Source organism: Thermobia domestica, chromosome 2 (genome assembly GCF_964235325.1).
Source record: "Thermobia domestica chromosome 2, izTheDome1.hap1.1, whole genome shotgun sequence".
Lineage (NCBI taxonomy): Eukaryota > Metazoa > Arthropoda > Insecta > Zygentoma > Lepismatidae > Thermobia > Thermobia domestica.
In genome coordinates, this window is record NC_137455.1 from 129,711,260 (window position 1) to 129,732,323 (window position 21,064).

Below are 21,064 nucleotides of genomic sequence, written 5' to 3' on the forward strand. Positions count from 1 at the left end.
AACTGATAATTGGCACTTTCGTAACGTTTTGGTGCACGCCTTTTTTTGTGTGTGTGTCGATTCAAGCACCATCTGTTTTCAATTTTGGGTCAAATCACTGTCACTTTTTTCTGGAGAATCCAAATGTTCAATAAGAAATAGGGGTTCCCATTTAAAATTTTAAAGTTACCTCCCGTACCCCCGAAGGAGGTGGAAATAGGGGGTTGCGTTTGCTGTCATTGAATAGCTTTCTCAAAACAATTTAACACGTGTTATTTTTGTTTTGCTGATCTTTATACTTCGCGAGATATTGGACCGTTCCGGGACTTTTTCCGCACAATAATAATAATAATAATAATAATAATAATAATAATAATAATAATAATAATAATAATAATAATAATAATAATAGTGATGATGATGATGTTGTTGTTGTTGTTGTTTTGTTTGGAGTGTGGATGTATAACTGATTCATGTATGAGAAGTGTATAGTTAGGCCTAATTGGTAAACTTAACTATCTGGAAAGTTCTTGTTTAACTTCATACTGCAGAACCCACTGAAATTTAATATTTGTAACAGTTCTTACATACTTACATTTGTGTGTATATAATTTTCGCGTTATTTTATGAAATATTCAACCTATATTTTGTATTTAACATTAATTGTACATTGTGTACTGGTAAAAGGGCTTAAAATCGATACTCTTTGGAGATATTTTTTTTTCAATGAACTTTGTACATTGATGCGTTATTGACAGGTTTTTATTACCGGTACTTTTGTTGTTATTTTTATTATTTATTGCTGCGATAAAAATGACGTCAGTTTCGTTTCAAACGCTACACACTGTATTTAGATTATTTTTTCAGAGACACAAACAGTAAAATATTACACCCGTCTATAAATTAAATATTATATTTTCCAATAAATTATACATCTATCTATCTATGAAATCGGACCATTTGTAATGTTTTTCTTTCTTTTAGCATATTACTCTGCTTTCATACCTAGAACTGAGTAATTTAATTCTCTGTTATATCGGTTAAATGTATACATGAAATAAGATGCTATCAAAACAATGCATTGTGTAAAATGAATTTATGTTGCTTTGTTTGTTTTTGAGTTTTTGTTTCAGTAATGATTATTTAAGAATCCTTTTAAAAAATGATTTTTTTGGTTTTCTTCTTTCCATTACCAGTCATGATTGAAAAGGGATCGTTATATAATAATAATAATAATAATAATAATAATAATAATAATAATAATAATAATAATAATAATAATAATAATAATAATAATAATAATGTTTACATATATCAGCAAACTGACAAATATATTTTAGCAAAATAAATTTACTTTTTTCTTTCTTTTCTTTTCAGTTATCGTTTCACACAAATCGCTGTGGACCCTCAAGTCAGTACTCCAGATGGAAAAACTTACGATGTACTTTTCATTGGAACAAGTAAGTAAGAATGTGTTTTATGCGTATTTTGGCATATTTTGTGGGCTACCGGGCCTACCGATGGTGGCCCTAGAATATTTCAAAATAAAGTTAATATAATATAAACTAATTTATATTGAAAATTTTATACTTTAGTAACTTCTTTCAACATTAAAAGATTCTGCAAAATGTATGAATTTAGAAACATCCATTACGTACTCTGTCTCGCTTTCTTAAGATATTTTCAATCTGGCAACGCAGCAGAAAACCTCCTCTAGTTACTTAATTGCAAGAAGAATGGTGTACTTATGAGCGCATTCCCCGTCCCTTCACTTCCACTCGTAGCATGCGAACCGGCTAGCAGATAACACCAGTTGCCTGTAGAATAATCGGTTTCTTGGACGTGAGCGAAGGTAAAGGGAAGTTATACGAGAATGGCAGCGCATTTTGGGATTCTCAGGGAATTGCCTCGGACATCTCGAGCCTCGTTCCGTAGCGGTTTGCTTCAACTCAGTGAAAATTTTGTGGTTTACAGTATTTTGCAATATCAGCATAGTTATAATTACTTGTTTCATTATTTGCGTTACGTTGCGAAGGCCCTTGCAGACTGAGCCTCCTTTGTTTCTAATCGCCTATTTCAGCGTCCTTTATAACTCGCACGCAGTGTTGCACCCACGGGTGTCCAGCAGGTCCTGATCTCCTCAAAACATCCTAACTCGACATATATTTGTACAGTTTCTCAATAAAACTATACTTGTTTAACAGGGAAATGATTGATGTAGCATGAACATTTGATGTTATACTTCATCTGTACTCTTTCTCTTATAAGAGGCCGCGGTGGCTCAGCGGTAGAGCGTTTACTTCTGTTGCATGGGGTCCCTGGTTCGATCCACGCTCACACCAAGTGAACTTTGTGGTGGACAAACACCTTGTGCGTGGGGTTTCTCGAGGTTCTTCCGTTTCCTCCCACTTTATTTATTCTACCATTTCATTCATTTCTCATCATCATCGTCTCCTTTAGCCTTACCGGCATAATTGTGGGACGTATACTTAAAGATTTCATTTCAGTTTTCCTTTCTCTCATTTTTCTTTCTGTATTATTATTACTATTATTGTTTGTTTGTTTGTTCGATAGAAGTGTTCCTTTGCAGCACAGAGGCTACATGAGACATGAACCGACAGGCTATGATACAATGTAAACCATCGCAATGCGTTCAACACTATCCCACCGAAAATTGTCACGTCCATCAAAGACACGCACACTAGCGATTAGACCAGCAGGAAGGGCATAGGCGTTACTAAAGAAGAACTAGGCCCAACTAGCAATTACTCATTACTCCAAAGAGGGGGAGCTGCTATTATTATTATTATTATTATTATTATTATTATTATTATTATTATTATTATTATTATTATTATTATTATTATTATTATTATTATTATTATTATTAATGTACAGTTGTTATAAAGGTTAGTAGTAGCCCAAGCCAACAAACCAATATACACCGCTGGTTTTATGTGAGCAATTTGTAAGAAATAATTACCAGTATGGCGTCCAACTGGACGGACACTTAATAGATACTTTTCTGTTCTTTAATGTTCTTCCTTTCGTACTTGTTATCTGATAAACTGTCAGCGAAAATGCATATATTTTACTCTCTTTCATAATCTTGTGGAAAATAATTACATGTTCCCAACCTGATATCTGCAAACAACAAGGCATTTGCGATAAGAGTTGTAGGGAATCAACCATTGTTTAATGAATTTTCGTGAACATTGTTATGTTCCATTTCTTCCGTCTTCATTTTTTTAAAATCCTCTTTCGGTTCAAAAGTATTTCGAAAATTAACAACTTTTTTATTGTAGACACGATGGTTTAGCTGCGAAGCGCTTATTGTCTGGTGATAATAGTCCGCGGTTCGATTTCAGAACATATTAATTAGTAGCAAATAACATCTAGTGAGTGAGTTTTCTCGACATTCTTTTGCTTCTTCTTATCCTTTCATACCACCGATTCTTTCATTATATTTCATGTCCATATATCAGTCGTTTCCTTTGGCCTTTCGGACGTAACCACGGAATGATATACTAGATTTCATTTTAAAGAGTTACGTTATACTATTGTCACGGATTACACAATACTGGTTTAAGTACCATTAACTCAACTTTTCTAGGTACAATGAATTAAAAATAGTGATTTAAAAAAGTGAAATATTTACTTGATTCTTATATAGATATTTTAAAATAAACGTTTAGCAGATTCCGTGATCGTTGTATACACGTTCTTGGGATGTTTACAATTTATATTTGAAAAAAAAATGGATTAATATTAACTACTTTGGAAATTAACCTAAAATAAATATAAACAAAAACAAGATAACTTAATCATATTCTAAAATTGGTAACTTTAACACGATATTTGCTATTATTCTTATAATTTGGCCCCAACAAGTGAACTCACTTTTTTTTAACATTTATATGTTGTAAGTAAGTATACTGAACAAAAATTATGGAGTTCTAAGTTTAGCCATTAATATGGAGTTACATCACTATTTACTGTAATAACAATTTTGGTTTTCCTTAGCTTGTTACGAATATGACTCTCTGCGAGCTGATATTTTCGAGCGGTCTAAGACCTTAGGATGGCGATCTATCTGTCGCGGATTCGAATCCTGCATGGCACATAAATGCTTCTGCACAATTTATTTAATTATCATCATTCACTCCTAATGGTATTCTTTAGCTTAAGGACATAATACTAAAAAATACAGTATAGTAGAATATGACTCTTAATTATATTAGTTCAGCGATTCTCAAACCGTAGTCCTCGAGGAATGCCCTCTTTTAGATTGAATATTAGTCCAAAGAAGACAGATAAAATAAAATTTAATTAAGTTCTGCACCATACATCGTAGTTAAGAATCTCAAACAGGTTTATATGATATAATAAATTATACAATTTAATAGAGTAAAAACTATACAAATTCGAACAACTAATGTAAATGTGTTATTATGAAATATTAGTACGAATATAATATACTGGCACGCTTGACATATGCACAAAACGAATACAATAAATAAATAAATAAATAAATAATGATAAATTTCATTTGAAAGAGAAAAAAGTTTAAGAAACGCTGCTTAAATGCAACCAGATTCCTTCATGTCAGTATTTTCTTCTTTCTGCCCCTTACATCATATTTTGTAATAACAGATTCGATAAATTTAATGAGATGTGCATCATAAGTCTGATATCCTTCAAACCAATCCTGCACAATTGGAAATGTAGATTCATGGTATTCTTCATCTTCCAGAAACTGAGCACGCGGCGAGACTTCTTTATCCTCCCTCCCTGAGTCTACCCTCTTCATGCAATAGACAGCAACTAAAGATCCAGCATCTGCATTAGAAATATTCTCCCAAAACATTTCACTTCTAATCTTTCTTTGCTCAGCTCTTGGGATACATTCTGATATGAAAGCTTCTTCACCTTTTCTCATGACTCTGAAGCGTCATCATTAGAATAAAAGCGTATTCTGAAGGCATTAGACTGTATTATGCGTGCTGACCATTCTAGTTTAGTGATGACGTAGTTTGGCTTATACATATATAAGCTCGGAACGCAAGACAGGATTCCATCACATACTTAGTCTTTTGTGTAGACTGATTTCTTTATTCGCTTTATATCATATCAATTCTTATTTTATTGTACTGAAAGCCCCCGCCAAGTGAACTTTGTGGTGGACAAACACTGTGTGCGTGGGTTTTCTCGGGGTTCTCCCGTTTCCTCCCACTTTCTTCATTCCACCATTTCATTCATTTCTCATTATCACCGTCTCCTTTAGCCTAACCGGCATAACCGTGGGACGTAAAACTCAAAGATTTCATTTCATTTTTTTATTGTACTGAAGTTATATGATTTCATATCAAATCCAAAACTCCTTTATTGACAAATTTAATGCTAACCGTATGTTCTAAATAAAGTTGAAAAATAAGGGATAATGTGGTCCTCTATTAAAGATCGTTCTGAATTTTGAAACAGCAAAGTAAATTTTATTTTATTTCTGCCTTACTGAAGCTTAAATAAAATACAATCTCGACTACCTTTCACTTTTCATGAAAATTCTCAATTATTCTAAAATATTCTATAACCTTTCTCTTTGAACTGTCATATACTTTTTTAAGTTGCGTTAAGCGCACTTCCTACTTTATTAAATGGGTCGGTGGCTCAACGGTAGAGCGTTCACCTCTGGCGCAGAGGGTCCTTCTTTCGATCCCAGCTCGTGCCAAATGAACTTTGTGGTGGACAAACACCGTGTGCATGGGTTTCCTCGGGGTTCTCCCATTTCCTCCCCACTTTTTTCATTCCACCATTTCATTCATTTCTCATCACCACCGTCTCCTTTACCTTAGCCGGCATAAACGTGGGACATAAAACTTTAAAGATTTCATTTTATTTTTTTAATTAAACGTAGCTAGTTATAATTAGATGAGAATACTTCTGCTAGGCGTCTCGAATTTAATAAATACACTTCCTGATCTCTTCACGTCATTAGGGAAGGGGACGTAATGGAGATGTTAGCAATGTGTTTGTTATTGGTTGTAATTACATGGTGGGATTTTTATTATTAAAATTGCTTTATAAATTTTTATCCATTTTCTACTGTGAAAGCTTTGTACATTGTATGCTATGTATCCGATCTCTAAAACGGAAATTTATTGATCTTCAGTTATTTGATTCTGTAAAGTGAGATATACAAACAATTGCGTGGTTAATTCATAGTTAAAAGCTCAAGCATGAAAAACAGATTACTTCCACCTATGAGGACGAAAGCTAGAATGAAAATTTCAAGTTAAGCTTTGTCCATCAGGTGATTTGTTAGTTGAATTAGCTAAATTTAAGCACTCCCTAAATCCGTCTCATGATGATGCTTAATTCCAAGCAATTTTCCCTTCATTGGTAACAGAATCTAGAACCACATATAACAAAGCCAAGCCGCGTGTTAATATCAATTGTCTACACATAAAATATATTTTCTTGAAAGTACTTTGTAAATTATAATGAGTGCAAGTTGATACAAAAAGTTTAATGTATCCTAAACCGAAATGAGTGGTTATCCAACTAACTCTTCCCTACCGTTTTCAAACTCTAGCGGAAACCCAATTTTACCATGAAGACTGAAGGGACTAGGGAACATTTTTATTGTGTCTCAGAAATAAATGACTGTGTTATTTCAATTGTTTCTAAGTTGCCGTAATATTTTGTCCAAGTGCCACGTATTTACTAAAGTATCAAAGTTTTTCCGAAACTGAAATGTCTTTGTGTGTGTGTGTGTGTGTGTGTGTGTGTGTGTGTGTGAAATCTAGGATAAAAACTACTTTTCTGAGCATATTCTAGTCTCTCGGTTTATTAGTTGCAATTTTAAACATAATTTTTATATGAACAAAAATTAATTACTTCTTTTACCTATATACGTGTAGGACATAATGAGCGCTGGTATATTTTCTCTGTAGATTCTTTCGAACTAAAAGAAGGGAACAAGGCCGTTATATCTGTAAAATGATTTCTGATTTGTAGAGCACTGATTCCAATCCCGATACAATATGAATAACAATATGATGTTACCTCTTGCATGTCTACATCTAATGGTGCTTCTCACATGTACTATAAAAATACAGTAAAATACAGAATCGAAACTGATATGTATGCAGTGGCGTACTCAAAGAGGAAGGCAGCTTCCGGCTTTTAACCGCCCTTGAAGAAGATATGAAAAAAGTAGACATTTATCGTTTGAAACGATATGTACTTGGGTGCTTGAACTCTTCCACTTCTTGAAGAAATTCTGTTACGCTATTGTGTCTATGTATTACCTTGTGGTCTGTTTTTCAATGTTTAACTTTCTTATTCGGACAAGGCTATAGAAGTTTTGTACATGAAAATTAATTCATTGACGTAATGTTGCAGATCCATATTAGAATCTTCTTCATATTTCAGACTTACTTCCCTACTCCTGAAGTATGAACTGTACACTGATAGAATACAAAAGCATCATACTAGGGGATTAAGTTTTTTATAGACATTTCCACCGCCTTAACTCGCTACAAAAATCAAGAAGAATTGTTATATATATATATATATACTGATGTTCCTAATCTCGTTATTATTTCTTTTCAGATAATGGAAAAGTCATTAAGGCTGTAAATGCCGATTCTGCAGATACGATGAAGAAAGTGACCCCAGTGGTGATTGAGGAAATCCAAGTTTTCCCTCACAATGTATCAATAAGAAATCTTAAAGTTGTTCGGGACTCAAGAAATGTCCAGGATGGAAGATTAATCGTAGTGTCAGACCATGAAGTGCAGGCACTCAAATTACAACGATGTTACAGTGACAAAATACTGTCATGCAGGTGGGTAACATGCCTATCTGAATTTACCTTTCCATTATGAACAATAATAATACAGTTCAAAAAGTAGGATCTACTTTTTGCTATAAATAAAAAGTTCGGAACAAATTAAATAAATTAACCTGCGTTAGTTTGATAAGTTTATGTAAGTAGTGAATCCCACTTGATCCTATGCATTAGTAACGACAACGTAATAAATGTTGGAAACTTGAAGAATGTTTGAAGTGAACTTAAGTTGTTAAGCATAAAATCCAACTAATCATATTGCTCTTTGTGGACCGTATACAACTTGTATATGTTATGCAGAAATGAGGTAGAAGAGATAGCACTAGAGAATCAAAAGAAATAAAGAAATTGAAGTAGTGCAACCATGAACTTAATTGGTCATAATTTGAACATTTTGGAGAGAAACGTTTGACACAATAATAATTGAATGTTTACTTAGAATAATAGATTTATTTTTTAAAGTATAATGTGGTATACAAGTATACTCTGGTATAAAACTTTCCGATACACAGGTATTTTAATAAAATTAATTGTAAACTCAATATATTCTTTCGTGCAAAATAGGAAATACAACAAATTGAAGTATCTAGTACAGTTTTATTTTCTTACTTGTGAAAAATGCATTCAAATATTATTGTATTTCGATAAGTGGCTCATTTATAACTAATTTCAAATCATATAAGACATTACACGAAGTACTATAAAACTAAAAAACATCAATAAATCTTAATCATTTTAATCTAATTTAAAGGATATTGAAATGTCATATGAAAATTGATGCTTGATGTCAGGCAAGCAAAACATGTTGCTGTGGCATAGCAAAACAAAACTCTATGGAAGACTTTTAAAAGAAACATGTCAAAACCGGAAGTTGATTCAGAAAACATTTTAAAGATTTTTTTTTTTTTAAAAAGAAAAGCTCTAACATTTCGACGTATACAGTAATCATTACGTTTATTCTTTTATTTTAAATTCTTACACTGCAGTATTTCAAAATCCAGCTACAACAAATGAACTTTGAATTTTGATGCAAAACCTGAAATCTAGATTCTTATTTGTCACTGGTGGAACACCAGCTAACTCTTTAAACTAATATTATGTATACATACATTGTATCAATAAGCGATCTACTCTAAAGGTATTTTCCGTAAGTTTTTTTCCTTATAAAAAAAGTTAATAGAAGTCACATATCTAACTACCGTCTATTTCTAAATTATCTATTTTTTAAAAATTTTAGAATCTGTGGTATTCATTTAATTATTTTTTTAATAAGTGCCGAATCTTTTCAATCTCTCAGCATGTCTTCGTTGAGAGAACATGTTTATGATTTCGTAGAAATAATAACATAATATCTGGATACTAAAAAGTATACACTGTGGCTGTTTCTGATCTCTCTAAAGTCTTTGACATTAGTAATCATAACATCTTAATAAATTAATGACATACATGGAATAGAATTATATGTCTTTAATTGACTTAAATCTTATTTCACTAACGGTCAATAAATTGTCGCTATTTCCTCAGTTTAAACTCATTTCATTTCAATTCTAAAAGTGTATACTATTGGGTGTCTTTAGAGTTATTCTCATACCAAGAATCTTTATGACTTATATTAAATGGCCTACTACTGAAGACGCAATTTCTAGAATAATAAAACCTGTTTTAATAACTTGGACAATAAAAAATACATGTATAAGAAAAACTAAATTGCTAGGTGTTTTTATATAATATAATTCTAAATGCAAATAAATCAAACTATATTTTCTTTAAGTTAAGGTGGATCCCGGAAGTCAGTACATATTTCAGCTCATTCCCTTAACTACTGCGTAATGAAACGTCACATATTATAAATGTTGTACTATTATAAGATAGAGTATTGTTTCAGCTACAGCACAAGACACTGATTCATTTGGTTGTGTCTCCTGATGAAAAATGTAACAAATAAAAGAAAATATTTGATTCGTTTTACAATGAGTACACAAGATGGCGCTTGCTGTTAGACCTGACTAGAAGTGCTCCGTTTTATGAAATGTTTATTTGTGTGTGTAAAGTATTTTGAAGTAACGATCTTCTCACGAAGTTGATATATTGTTTGACCGTTTTTCGTGTTATGTTTCATATTTTAGTTATATATTAATTTACATTTAAGGAAATAGATTTTGAGACGAAACTTGCGCAGAACGCGATAATGCGTTTTTGCCAAATTTGTACGTTTACTGTAGTAGTCACAATAAGAAAAGTCCTGGATTCTAGCGTTGCAGTTCGAGAAGAGGAATCGCGGTAAAGGTCAAAAAATAATTTCTCCAGTAAGCATCTAAGCAGAATTCCATGATTACTCCCTTTATTATTTGGCATCAGTAAACACTCGACACTATTTGGCAATGCCGCACTATTCAAGCAGCTTTTAGCATAGCACCGAGAACACCTAGTGATCCACCAAGTCATCCCATAATGGAAATTAATAATATCAGTTTGAAAATTGTTAATGAATTAATCTTTTCAGGAATAATAACTGTAAATACGGTATCAATGTATTACGAGATACACATACGGGCTAATCATGAAATTATGACCACCTACCTAATAGCATTGAATCTTCCCTTCGCTTTCCATACAGCAGCAATCCGTCATGGTACGATATAATGAGATGCCAGTAAGAATCTTCTGGTATGGCCAATAAACCTACAAGTAATTCAGTTTTCTATACCGGAATGAAGTGAGATGTATCTTGAGAGACTTGATATGCTGTTTCATGGCATCTACACTGCTCAGTGGAATTGAGATTTGAAGACTTTTAAGACCATGGAAGATACTGGAAGTCTGCATCCATATGTGTTTCTCGAGTCGTTCCTGCATAGGACATACGCAATGGCTAGGTTCGTTATCGTCTTGGAAGATACCATCGCCATGGGAATAAGGTGCAACAGGATGGAACGTATCCAGTCACCCAGGAGATCCCAATCCAGTTATGCGTTCATCTACAACCACTGGGGACCTATTTCTTGCAACATAAACATGCCTTATATCATATACTTGCTGCCATTTTTCAGCACTATTGACATAATACACGAGTAGTCTGTCACCTAACGGAGTTTCCGCCAAACCCGCGTATTAACATCCAGGTAGTGAAGTAAATACCATGGCTTAAAACGAATAACAAGTACGAGATACAGTATAGAAAACAAAATACTTTAGAGAACGTTGATAAGTTAAGGGGGACAAATAAAAGCTATAGCGTGGTCAATAAAAACAATGTCATCCTTAAAAGATGATCAGGTCATTAGGCCGTTCTAATTGTATTCTGAGGCTTGAGTGTTCCAAACATTTCTCAGAATAAGACACGTTCAATAGGAATGTATCAGATAAGATAATATACCTCACCTCTGCTAATATTATGCGATAATATGTGCAAAATCTTTAAAAGAAGCTTCAGAATCCATTTTATTCTGGTCAGTTAAAGTTCATCCGATGAAGAAAATGCCTATAGAAATAGTAACAACGATAGTGTCTGCCAAGGTAGCATGCTTGGCTGCTCTATCAGAACCCTAGTTTCTCTAAATGCCGATGTATCCCGGCACCCAGCAGTCAACACAGCCTTGTTTTCTGTAGTTGATGGGATCTCATCAAAATTAATTGCATGAGAACTGTGATATAAAGACATTCTGCAGACTTAGAAAAATGCTTTGCGGGTCGGTACAAATAAACAGATGACGTAGCAAAAGCTGAATTGATGATCGAGAGCAAGCTTCAGTACTGCTACTATTATGTTCTAAAATTTAATTTTTTGTTTAAATGAACAAAGCTGACACTTACGGCCAGTACATTTGTTATTTATACACAAGGTTATTTCATTACATAATTAAAATTAAGCTCTCTATATGTGGTGATAACTGTAGTATAAATACACTGATGTGACTCCACATATAAGTTTTTTTTTCTTTCTTTCTTAACGACATAAACAGTCACACACAAACTGTCTCAATACGTCAACGTTAAGAAAGTACATTCCCTTAATTTGAAAGTAAATTACATAAAAGCACAGCTTAATTGTTTACTCTTATGTCAAGAATAAATCAGGATTATGAGATGTTAGGAAATAAACTGCTTAACAATTCAGCAGCAAAGATTAAACACAGGCAATGCAGACTAAATTTTGAGCTACCCTTGCTATAGAGATTTGGCTGGTATTCTTGGGTACTTATTTGCTTTTTAAAGGTACGTGATTTGAATTGAAAGTTGATCCTTGGTGGAATTGGCAGCTGAGTTGGAATAACACAGACCTGTTCTAAAGAGAAGGCCACCCAAATTCGTCGGTAGTCAGATTTCCGTAGGCTCGGACATACGAATACTTACCATGAGGGGAAGCTATGTATTGCTCGTAAATCAAAACTCTTAGGATAAAGTTCAAAGGATAATTAGCGACAGAAAAGCCATATTTACAATACAGTTTCATTTAAGTTATTACTATTATTATTATTTATTTATTTAGTTCACATTGAGAATATCCAATTTCACATTGAGAATAGCCATTGAATGGTAAGAATAGCCAATTTCAAAACTTGTAGAAAGCGACGCTGAATGGCTTTGAATGGAATTTCGCGTTAATGAGTAGAATCCGGTGTTATTCGAGCAAAAATTGGTAAATCTACTTGTTTCACTTTTCGAAAACACTACAAAACTATATCTTTAGCATCCCCAAACGTAACTAAGTTTTATTTTCCTCTCCTTAACTTTTAGTTTTAACATTAAAACGAAAAGTTCACGTTTTTGTTAATGACGAACAACAAATATGATAGCAAACACTATTCTCAGTAGTATTACTCCGATAAAAAATGAGAAACTATAAATTAACACGATACAAGAAATGCAGGAAATCGTGTCCTTTACATTTCTCCAAATTCGAACACTGCATTTAATATACCTTCCGTTGAAGAGTGGCAGCTTTTGTCTCTTAATTCCACACTTCATAATCTCAAAACACCTGTAATGATTTAAAATACTCAAAACATCTAATGAAATGAAAACATTAGAAAATAATGAAATAAATAAATACTTTTTACAAGATAACTCATCTGTTTTTTCTCCTTCCAGTGAGTGTGTGGCTCTCCAAGATCCCTACTGTGCCTGGGACAAACGAAAAGAGAAGTGCCTCGTCGTTGGGTCTTCCCGTTGGAGTGATGGCAGCAGTTTCATCCAAAGCGTCTCCACTGGAGTTCATTCCTCTTGTCCAAAAAGTAAGAACGGACTTTTGTTTTATTATCCCTTCTATTACCACATATTATTTCAGGATTTTTTAAATTCGTAATTTAAAAAAAATAAACTTTCTGAAACCATAAAATAACCAGAGTGAAAAGATAGTTCAGATGTTGTACCTGAAAAAGCAGCATAATCAACATGACTTCCATTAATAGTGTACCTGCTTTCTTCACTTAGTGTTAGATTATTCTATCAGGTAGCTCTAATTTCGTAATAAAAGCTTTCCATCTGCTCCTTTCGGAAATGTTTTAAATTCCTCGTGCTTTCTTTTCTGACGTAATTTGTATGCGCCTGATTCATATTTGTGTCTCTTGTCTTTAGTATAGCCATTGTTAACGCCATGAATACATTTCGAGACATTAATAGTATTTAGTCGTAAAAAGTGTTGTACAAAATGATGGTTTGGTCATCTCTAAATATTTTGAATCCAAAGAATGAAATACAAACAGTATACTTGTTACTTTTCCTAATGTGACTAATTATTTCTTTGCATATGGCGCGAGACTCATCAAGCACATGACTTCGAAGTAATTGAATATTAAGCATTATATAAATATTCTATCTTGAATTGTTTTGTAATCTGTGTATTTTGAAAACAATGAATAAGCACTCAGGGTCAATTCTATAAGATTTAAGATTGACATCACTTACTATTTCAATTAAGACAGAAAGAAATAACAATTTCCAGCATATTCAGTATAATTCTTTACAAATTTGCAAACAAAACTACAATGTCATGACTATTAATATTAATAATCATAGTAATAATAATATAAAACATGTTTACGAGATGATTTCTTCTCACGTTTGGTTTCTGTTAATTTGTTTGTTTCTTTCTCTCAATGCTTAGTTTTATATCCATAGATACTTAACCCGGTACCACGTCTATAGATAAAACGTGTGATATCTAAAATTACATTTATGAAAATGGTGAACAAAATATTCCAAACACCTTTCATAATTTCATGCGAGTGTGAGGTGAGCGTAGTTCACAATATAAAGAAAAAAAACATTTTTTTTTTTTTTTTTAATTATGTGTTTGAATATGTACCTGTTTAACTTCGACAGTGAATTGAGCTGAGCTTACTCCACACTGCATTAACTAGTTAAAAGCAATCAAAACATTAAATAATGTAATTATAATAATAAAAGGAGGAAACAACTGACTTAAACTTATTTTTACCACCAAATTCTTTGTAGATGCTAATTCAATAATATTCTAAGAGTGAAAAAGTGAATGACTGGACTGAAATTCGAATCCGGGATCTTCTGCATAATGTGCCAATACGTTAACCATTACGCTACTTGAGTCCGCTCCCAGAAGAGCCATACACTTTCTCATTCTTGGATATTCTATTACGCTACAATATGGCTGTTAACGCATCGACACGGTACGCCGATCAGTCGTCATACACTATTTCGCTCTGTGTATTAGTAAAAATGTAGTTTAAGATAGGAACAAATTAAATTAGGAATTAGTTTCTTTCTTCTCTTTTGAGCGTAAAGAGTAAATCCAATGTTTACAGTAGATAAAATTAATTAACTCTATGCTCATAAATTCTAAAAGAGTGGGAGAAATGTATTTAATTAAAATGACCTTAAATTAGTTTCGAAATTTCAAGATATACACCAAGGTTCTAAATTTTATGTATTTTGGTTCGTCTGCAGCCTAGATCTTTCTTCATACCCATGTTGTTTGATTACTTACTTTTTATTGTTTTAATCTTTGAAATCAATTTTAAATTAATTAATTATTTTTTTTTAAGAATAAAAGAAAAAGTGGACATGAATTTAATTGTATAAGTATCAGGCGCTGGGGTCGCTTCTCTGAAACCTAAGAGTAATAATAGATGTCCTCATTATCCTTAGTTGTAGTCATTTGATAATTGAATAATCAAAGTATTTAAATATTTGTGTATGTGTGCGCAGCCGGAGGGAGAAGGGTAACATTACATTACATACAAATATTTGCTACAATGTGTTCAGGAAGTCGAGTTCTTTCGTTGTGGCAGAATAATTTTCATAGAGAAGAAAATATTAAGATGAAGCAGGTAATAATATTCCATTAAATTGACAAATGCAAGATTATACGGAAATATGATGGAAGAGGTAATCTTTCAGTAACGATTTATCCAGTATGAAATTTTATTTTGTCGTAGCAAAAAGCCATTTCCTTTTGCTTAACTAGTAATTTATTTTTGATGCATTATGCTAATAGTTGACTTATACAGATTAGACTGTAAACTTGTTTAAACTGTAATGAGAAATTTGCAGACAATTTCGACTGTAGTTCATTATACTCAAACAAAACAACTCATCATCATTAATTATAGATAGTATTCCTATGCATGCATCTTCAAGTTTCATGTTAAATTAATTCTAGAAACTAGGTGTACTTTACGTGTACCATGGGCAAAACATCAGATATTTACGACATGCTTTCGAATTAATTCCCATTCTTATAGGGTGACGGTGACACTGTAATTCAGTGATGGATAGTTCACTTGTGGATAAGAGTCTCAGTTCGATCCCAGGGCATGTAAATCTTCGATAAACATCATCATGTCTCATGCCTGTTTAAGTTCTTCCGTTTCCCCTAACTCTTCTTTAATCTATTAATTCTTTCATCGTTATACACCTGTATTTATTACCCGGCTCTTTTCAACCTGTACAACGGCCATTGTCAAACGATGTTCGCCAGTACCACGATGAAACCACTGGAGTATTGGAAGAAAGTTAACATTTTATGCAAGAGTTCAATAATCTTTCCAAGCGGCAACAATAACTATCTTCCGTTATTTGATAGTTAGTCAGTTTCAGTCCCTAGGTAATGTTTCTTTATTATCAAAATTACAAAGTAACTTGATAGTGCCTGTAAAAATAAAAAAATAAAAATAAAAATGTTAAAATTTTTAGGTACCTTATGTGGTTTGAAATTACACGGGTAGCATGCCAAAAACTGAAAATGATTGAAAAACTCTGCTGTAGAATGTAAATGAAGAAAATTAAATTTAATTTAATGTAAATTTATATAGTAAGCAAACACCGGTAGAATTATGTTCATCTGGATGGACCTTTAGAATGACACCAATTGCACTGGGAAAAACTTCATATGGAATCGGAAATGCACCGATTTATTCATGAATTTTGAGGAAAGAAAATATCTGTTTTTTACAGTTCATATAATACAATTCCTTGTATGTATTAATTACAAAAAAACTCTTGAACTGTTTTGCTTACTTGTTATTTTAGAAAGAGCTACACGTTTTTTCTTCTTCCCTCGATTTTCTGTGAACTCTTAATTTTATTCAGTCTATTATATGCATAAAAATATTATGTCACTATATATAAAAGTGAATAAGACTTCAGGTTTTCTCTCATTTTCAATTTGCAGGCAAATTAATTGGGAAGAGCTCTTTAGGCAAAGACACTGGAAGCCCAGGCGGCTTATCTTCCAGTATAGCACAACATTCTTCGTTTAACCAAGATTCAGGTCGATCAGGCAAAGAAGTACCAGACGGGGAAGTCATTACTATTATGAGGGATGAAGAGAAGCATTCAGGTAAGTATTTCATAATATAAAATATGAAATCAAGTCAAAACTATAATCATTCTATATGTTTGAATAGAAGATTGTAAGAGTCAAGTACTGTATTCACAATATCATCCAAGCAGAAGCAATATTACTGAAACAAATACTATTCCGTTTGAAGTACTATTAAAAATACACTCCTACATGTATATATCTAATAATGTGCTGGCACAAAATATACACAGTAACGTAAACGAGGATCAGAGTAAAGAGGAAAAGAGGATCACACATATCATACAAGACAAAAAATAGAAAAATAAAAATAAAATGGGTATAGACCACTTCAAACTAACAATTTTTACAGTATATAGTATTATATATAGTTTAGTCCAAATTTATAACAAGTTACCTGGAGATATACAAGATAAAAAATTGTAGCTCGCTATTTAAAAAATAAATTAAAAATACTCTCGGAAACAATATGTAGAAGGAACCATTTCTTACACAACAAATATATATCAGATTAAATAATAACACCTAGTGTATTATTGTGGAAAATTGCTCTTCTGATATCGTTTTTTAGTATGAGCTAGTGCACTCTAGGAAAACAGAAGAAAGTAAATACTTATTTTTCTTTTTAAATTCTTTTATTACCTTTTCTGTATACTATCCTCTGTTATACTGTAAAATAATTCAAATTTCATTCTTTTTGTTATTGTACTTCTTTAAATACATATTATTGTTATGATATTAAGGTTTGTAGAATAAAATGAAAAGACAGCTTTTAAGGGGGTAGACTACTAAATATTTTTGAAAAACTAATAATTTTTCTTTTGCCCGTTTTTCGTAAGTGGAAAGAGGTAATAAAATGTAACTTACTACAATAATAGATAATGTTATTCTACACCCGAAAATACGAATCGGAAGAATTGTCAGTGTTGCCATCCATAGAAATTACAGTGTGACCAGAATTTGAATTACTCAAAAATCTAGATAAAGGCAGCGACTAGAAAAATGAACTCAACGGTAATTGATGACTTATCATGCTGTCTACCTTTCTTGTTTACTACTTTTTAAATAACATTTCTATTTATTTTATAAAACTTACATAAATTATTACAAAATAAGTAGAAACATTTCTTAAAAAGTAGTAAACAAGAAAGGTAGACAGCATGATAAGTCATCAAATACCGTTGAGTTCATTTTTCTAGTCGCTGCCTTTATCTAGATTTTTGAGTAATTCAAATTCTGGTCACACTGTAATTTCTATGGATGGCAACACTGAAAATTCTTCCGATTCGTATTTTCGGGTGTAGAATAACATTATCTATTATTGTAGTAAGTTACATTTTATTACCTCTTTTCACTTACGAAAAATGGGCAAAAGAAAAATTATTAGTTTTTCAAAAATATTTAGTAGTCTGCCGCCATAAGTGCATTTCAAATTGTACATTTTTAAAAGCTAATCTTAAAAAAAAAAAAAAAAAAAAAAAGTCTTTTAGCGTCCTTTTCTAATACCACTTCACTGAACACTTACAATACTTCTTTGTAATAGCAAGATAAGATAATTTTTCTTCAATGTTATTTCGAAAAGAAAAAACAAAAGATTGAAATTATTATGGTTTCTGCTTAAGAACTTTCTAACGTAAATTGTAGGTATTTAGAGTCAATATGAGATAATTATAATGGGAGATGAAAAGTAGTAAGTCGATTGGGATCTTATTTAATGTTACTGCTACACCTGAGACTAAAAAAAAAATACCTAGATTGTGGTAAATATTAATTCAGTTGTGAAGTATTAACATCTTAACTTTCAATATAGTACATAGATGATATAGTGTAGGTTTAAGTTACATATTTTAGGTACAGTGAACAATATTTTGACAGTTAAGCTGCTTAGCATCGCTTTTTGCATAAATATAATCAAAATTTCAGGTTGTATAACTTGAGATCATTTAAGAAATTACTATCATTAAACTTCATTTGACGGGGTGAGCGCAACAGTGGTCTAACCCACATTTTTAAAAATGGAGAAAAATCAAGTTAAACTTAAATACATGTGGTTTTTTGTACAATGTATGTATGTATAATGTATGACACATTCAACTACTTGTGCTTGCTTTTGGTATACTGTACGAAAAACCAGATGTGTTGAAGTTTAACTTAATTTTTCTCCATTTTTAAAAAAGTGGGTTAGACCACTGTTGCGCTCACCCCCTCATTTATAAAGTACCTTAAGATCTTCTTCCATCATCTGGTGACTGCAGTAGACAGAGTTGCGTTGTAAAGTGGTCGATTAGCAAAGCCGATGTTGATCTCAGTTTTTATTATACATCTTGTTTTCTTCACTACAATTTACTTTATATATTTATTGGATTCCATTTCTTAATTTTTAAACATCAGAAATACTTGTTTATCATTTTTCATCCTAACCTGCACAATTGGGTTTAACTTACTAATGCCGAGAAAACGGAGGAGCTCGGTAATATTCTAACAATTCTATCCAACAATACCAATAAATGTAGTATTCGTTTTAAAATTGCTTTAACTATTTATTTACTGTACCTTTTTTTACTAACTGATACACATGCACTAAACCCATAGGAAGCTGAAATTAGCTATAAAAGCCCAGAAATATGTTACTAACGTAAAAACATTTTTTATTATTCCACAGCATATAAGCTGTAATTTAATAACTTTATTTTTATAATAATAATTTTATTGTGAGTGCTGTGAACAGCTTATAAACAATAATATAGCATTGTAAAATATTACATACTGAAACCTCATACAATAGGCTACAAGTAAAATAATAATTGTAATGAATTATAAGACAATTGTAAATAGAGGTACAGTTCTTACTACTAAGTCAATAATAATAATAATAATAATAATAATAATAATAATAATAATAATAATAATAATAATAATAATAATAATAAGAAGAAGAAGAAGAAGAAGAAGAAGAAGAAGATAGAGCTACTGATTCAGTTACTGAAATAAATGCGATGCTGAATCCTATTCGTTTTGATTTTATTATCTGCTCTAGTGCATAGTTTTAGTAAATCATTTAGTTACATTGCTAATAGTCTTTTCAAATTGAATCATACCTGAAATATTTAGTGTATTATAATTTATTGTTTTGGTTTCCTTGTTCGGAGTTTAAAGTTTATTTTGAACTCTGAGGCTATGCGAGACGGGAGTTCATAATTCTCCGTGAGATCCAAACCAAGCGTACTTCCAATGGGTCTACCGTTTGAAAGACGAAAATACTACTAACTATTCGGCAGTAAGACATCCATTTTGTTGTTTTCAGTATTAATAAGTATAAACTTAACAGGGTACCTCCAAACATGCTCTGTCGGTCATATCCAACTGGCCGATGTATGACGTAGAAACAGACTTTCACTACAAGAGTCAGGATAAAGTGAACAGGTTAAACAAAGAAGGGGATGGAGCGAAGTACGTGGAAGGGAATAAAGCAAGTGTTGGCAGTGTACGATTATCTACGAATCCATGTGTAGTGTATTTGCAAAACCATTGACTACACCTTATTTGCCTGTCACCACTGTCGTGTATCAACACTAGGATTGCTGTTTCCTCCTTGCTCTCTCTGTGTATGGTTTACTGAGAGGATGAGCAGCAAACTGTGACGTCATGGATCATCCAGTTGGAAATGATTGTGATATGATTTAATTTTTTTTAGTGCATCTCTTTTTTAGTGCATTAGGAAAGAAATAATGTTTACTTGTTTTTAAAATTAATTATCCTACACTTTGTTGATGATGTACTGATTTTTTTTTCGTATACAGTTATAGTTTCTTCTTTGTTTCGTTGAAAATGAAATTACTTTTTTTTTTTTTAACAGGACCAGAAGTGAGTGCAGCAGACACCCAAATTCCACAATACACAGTGGAAACGCTAGCTATTGCTGTTGTGGTAGGCTCTGTGTCAGCTCTTGTAGTGGGTTTTGTTATAGGATATTTGTGCGGTAGAAAATGCCACAAAGAAGATGAAGATAATCTTCCGTATCCAGACACGGAGTATGAATATTTCGAACAAAGACAAAATGTCAATAGGTAAGTATGCTGTATGATCAAAAAAAAAAGAAGTACTTATAGTTATCTCAGGGAACAAATATTATCATCATTCAAATTTTATATATATATATATAATTCAAATTATATATATAAATTTCAGTACATCAGGTTATTACATCTTTCAAATCTACATGGAAACCGAAAAACATTCAAATTTTGGAGGGTTCTGTAACAATAATAACGCAAGTGACACGTACAGGGTAATGTACATTCAAAGTGCATTTATATTGATTACTGTGATCATCATATGGCATATTTCGAACAAGTAGGAAAATAAGTTACAAATAATTAAAAAATTGATTTTATCAAAGCACTTTATTCAAAAGAGTTTAAATAAGTATCATA

The 21,064-nt window shown here is 32.0% G+C and overlaps 1 protein-coding gene across 1 annotated transcript in view; it reads left to right on the plus strand.

The window, feature by feature from the left end:
* The window catches only part of Sema1a (semaphorin 1a), a 500,910-nt gene that overhangs the window by 471,620 nt on the left and 8,226 nt on the right, over nucleotides 1-21,064 (plus strand). The window contains exons 11-15 of the mRNA XM_081745959.1: nucleotides 1,357-1,439; nucleotides 7,594-7,828; nucleotides 12,923-13,065; nucleotides 16,482-16,649; nucleotides 20,488-20,698. Coding sequence (XP_081602085.1) covers nucleotides 1,357-1,439; nucleotides 7,594-7,828; nucleotides 12,923-13,065; nucleotides 16,482-16,649; nucleotides 20,488-20,698 — 840 coding nt within the window. The remainder of the gene's footprint in view (nucleotides 1-1,356; nucleotides 1,440-7,593; nucleotides 7,829-12,922; nucleotides 13,066-16,481; nucleotides 16,650-20,487; nucleotides 20,699-21,064) is intronic.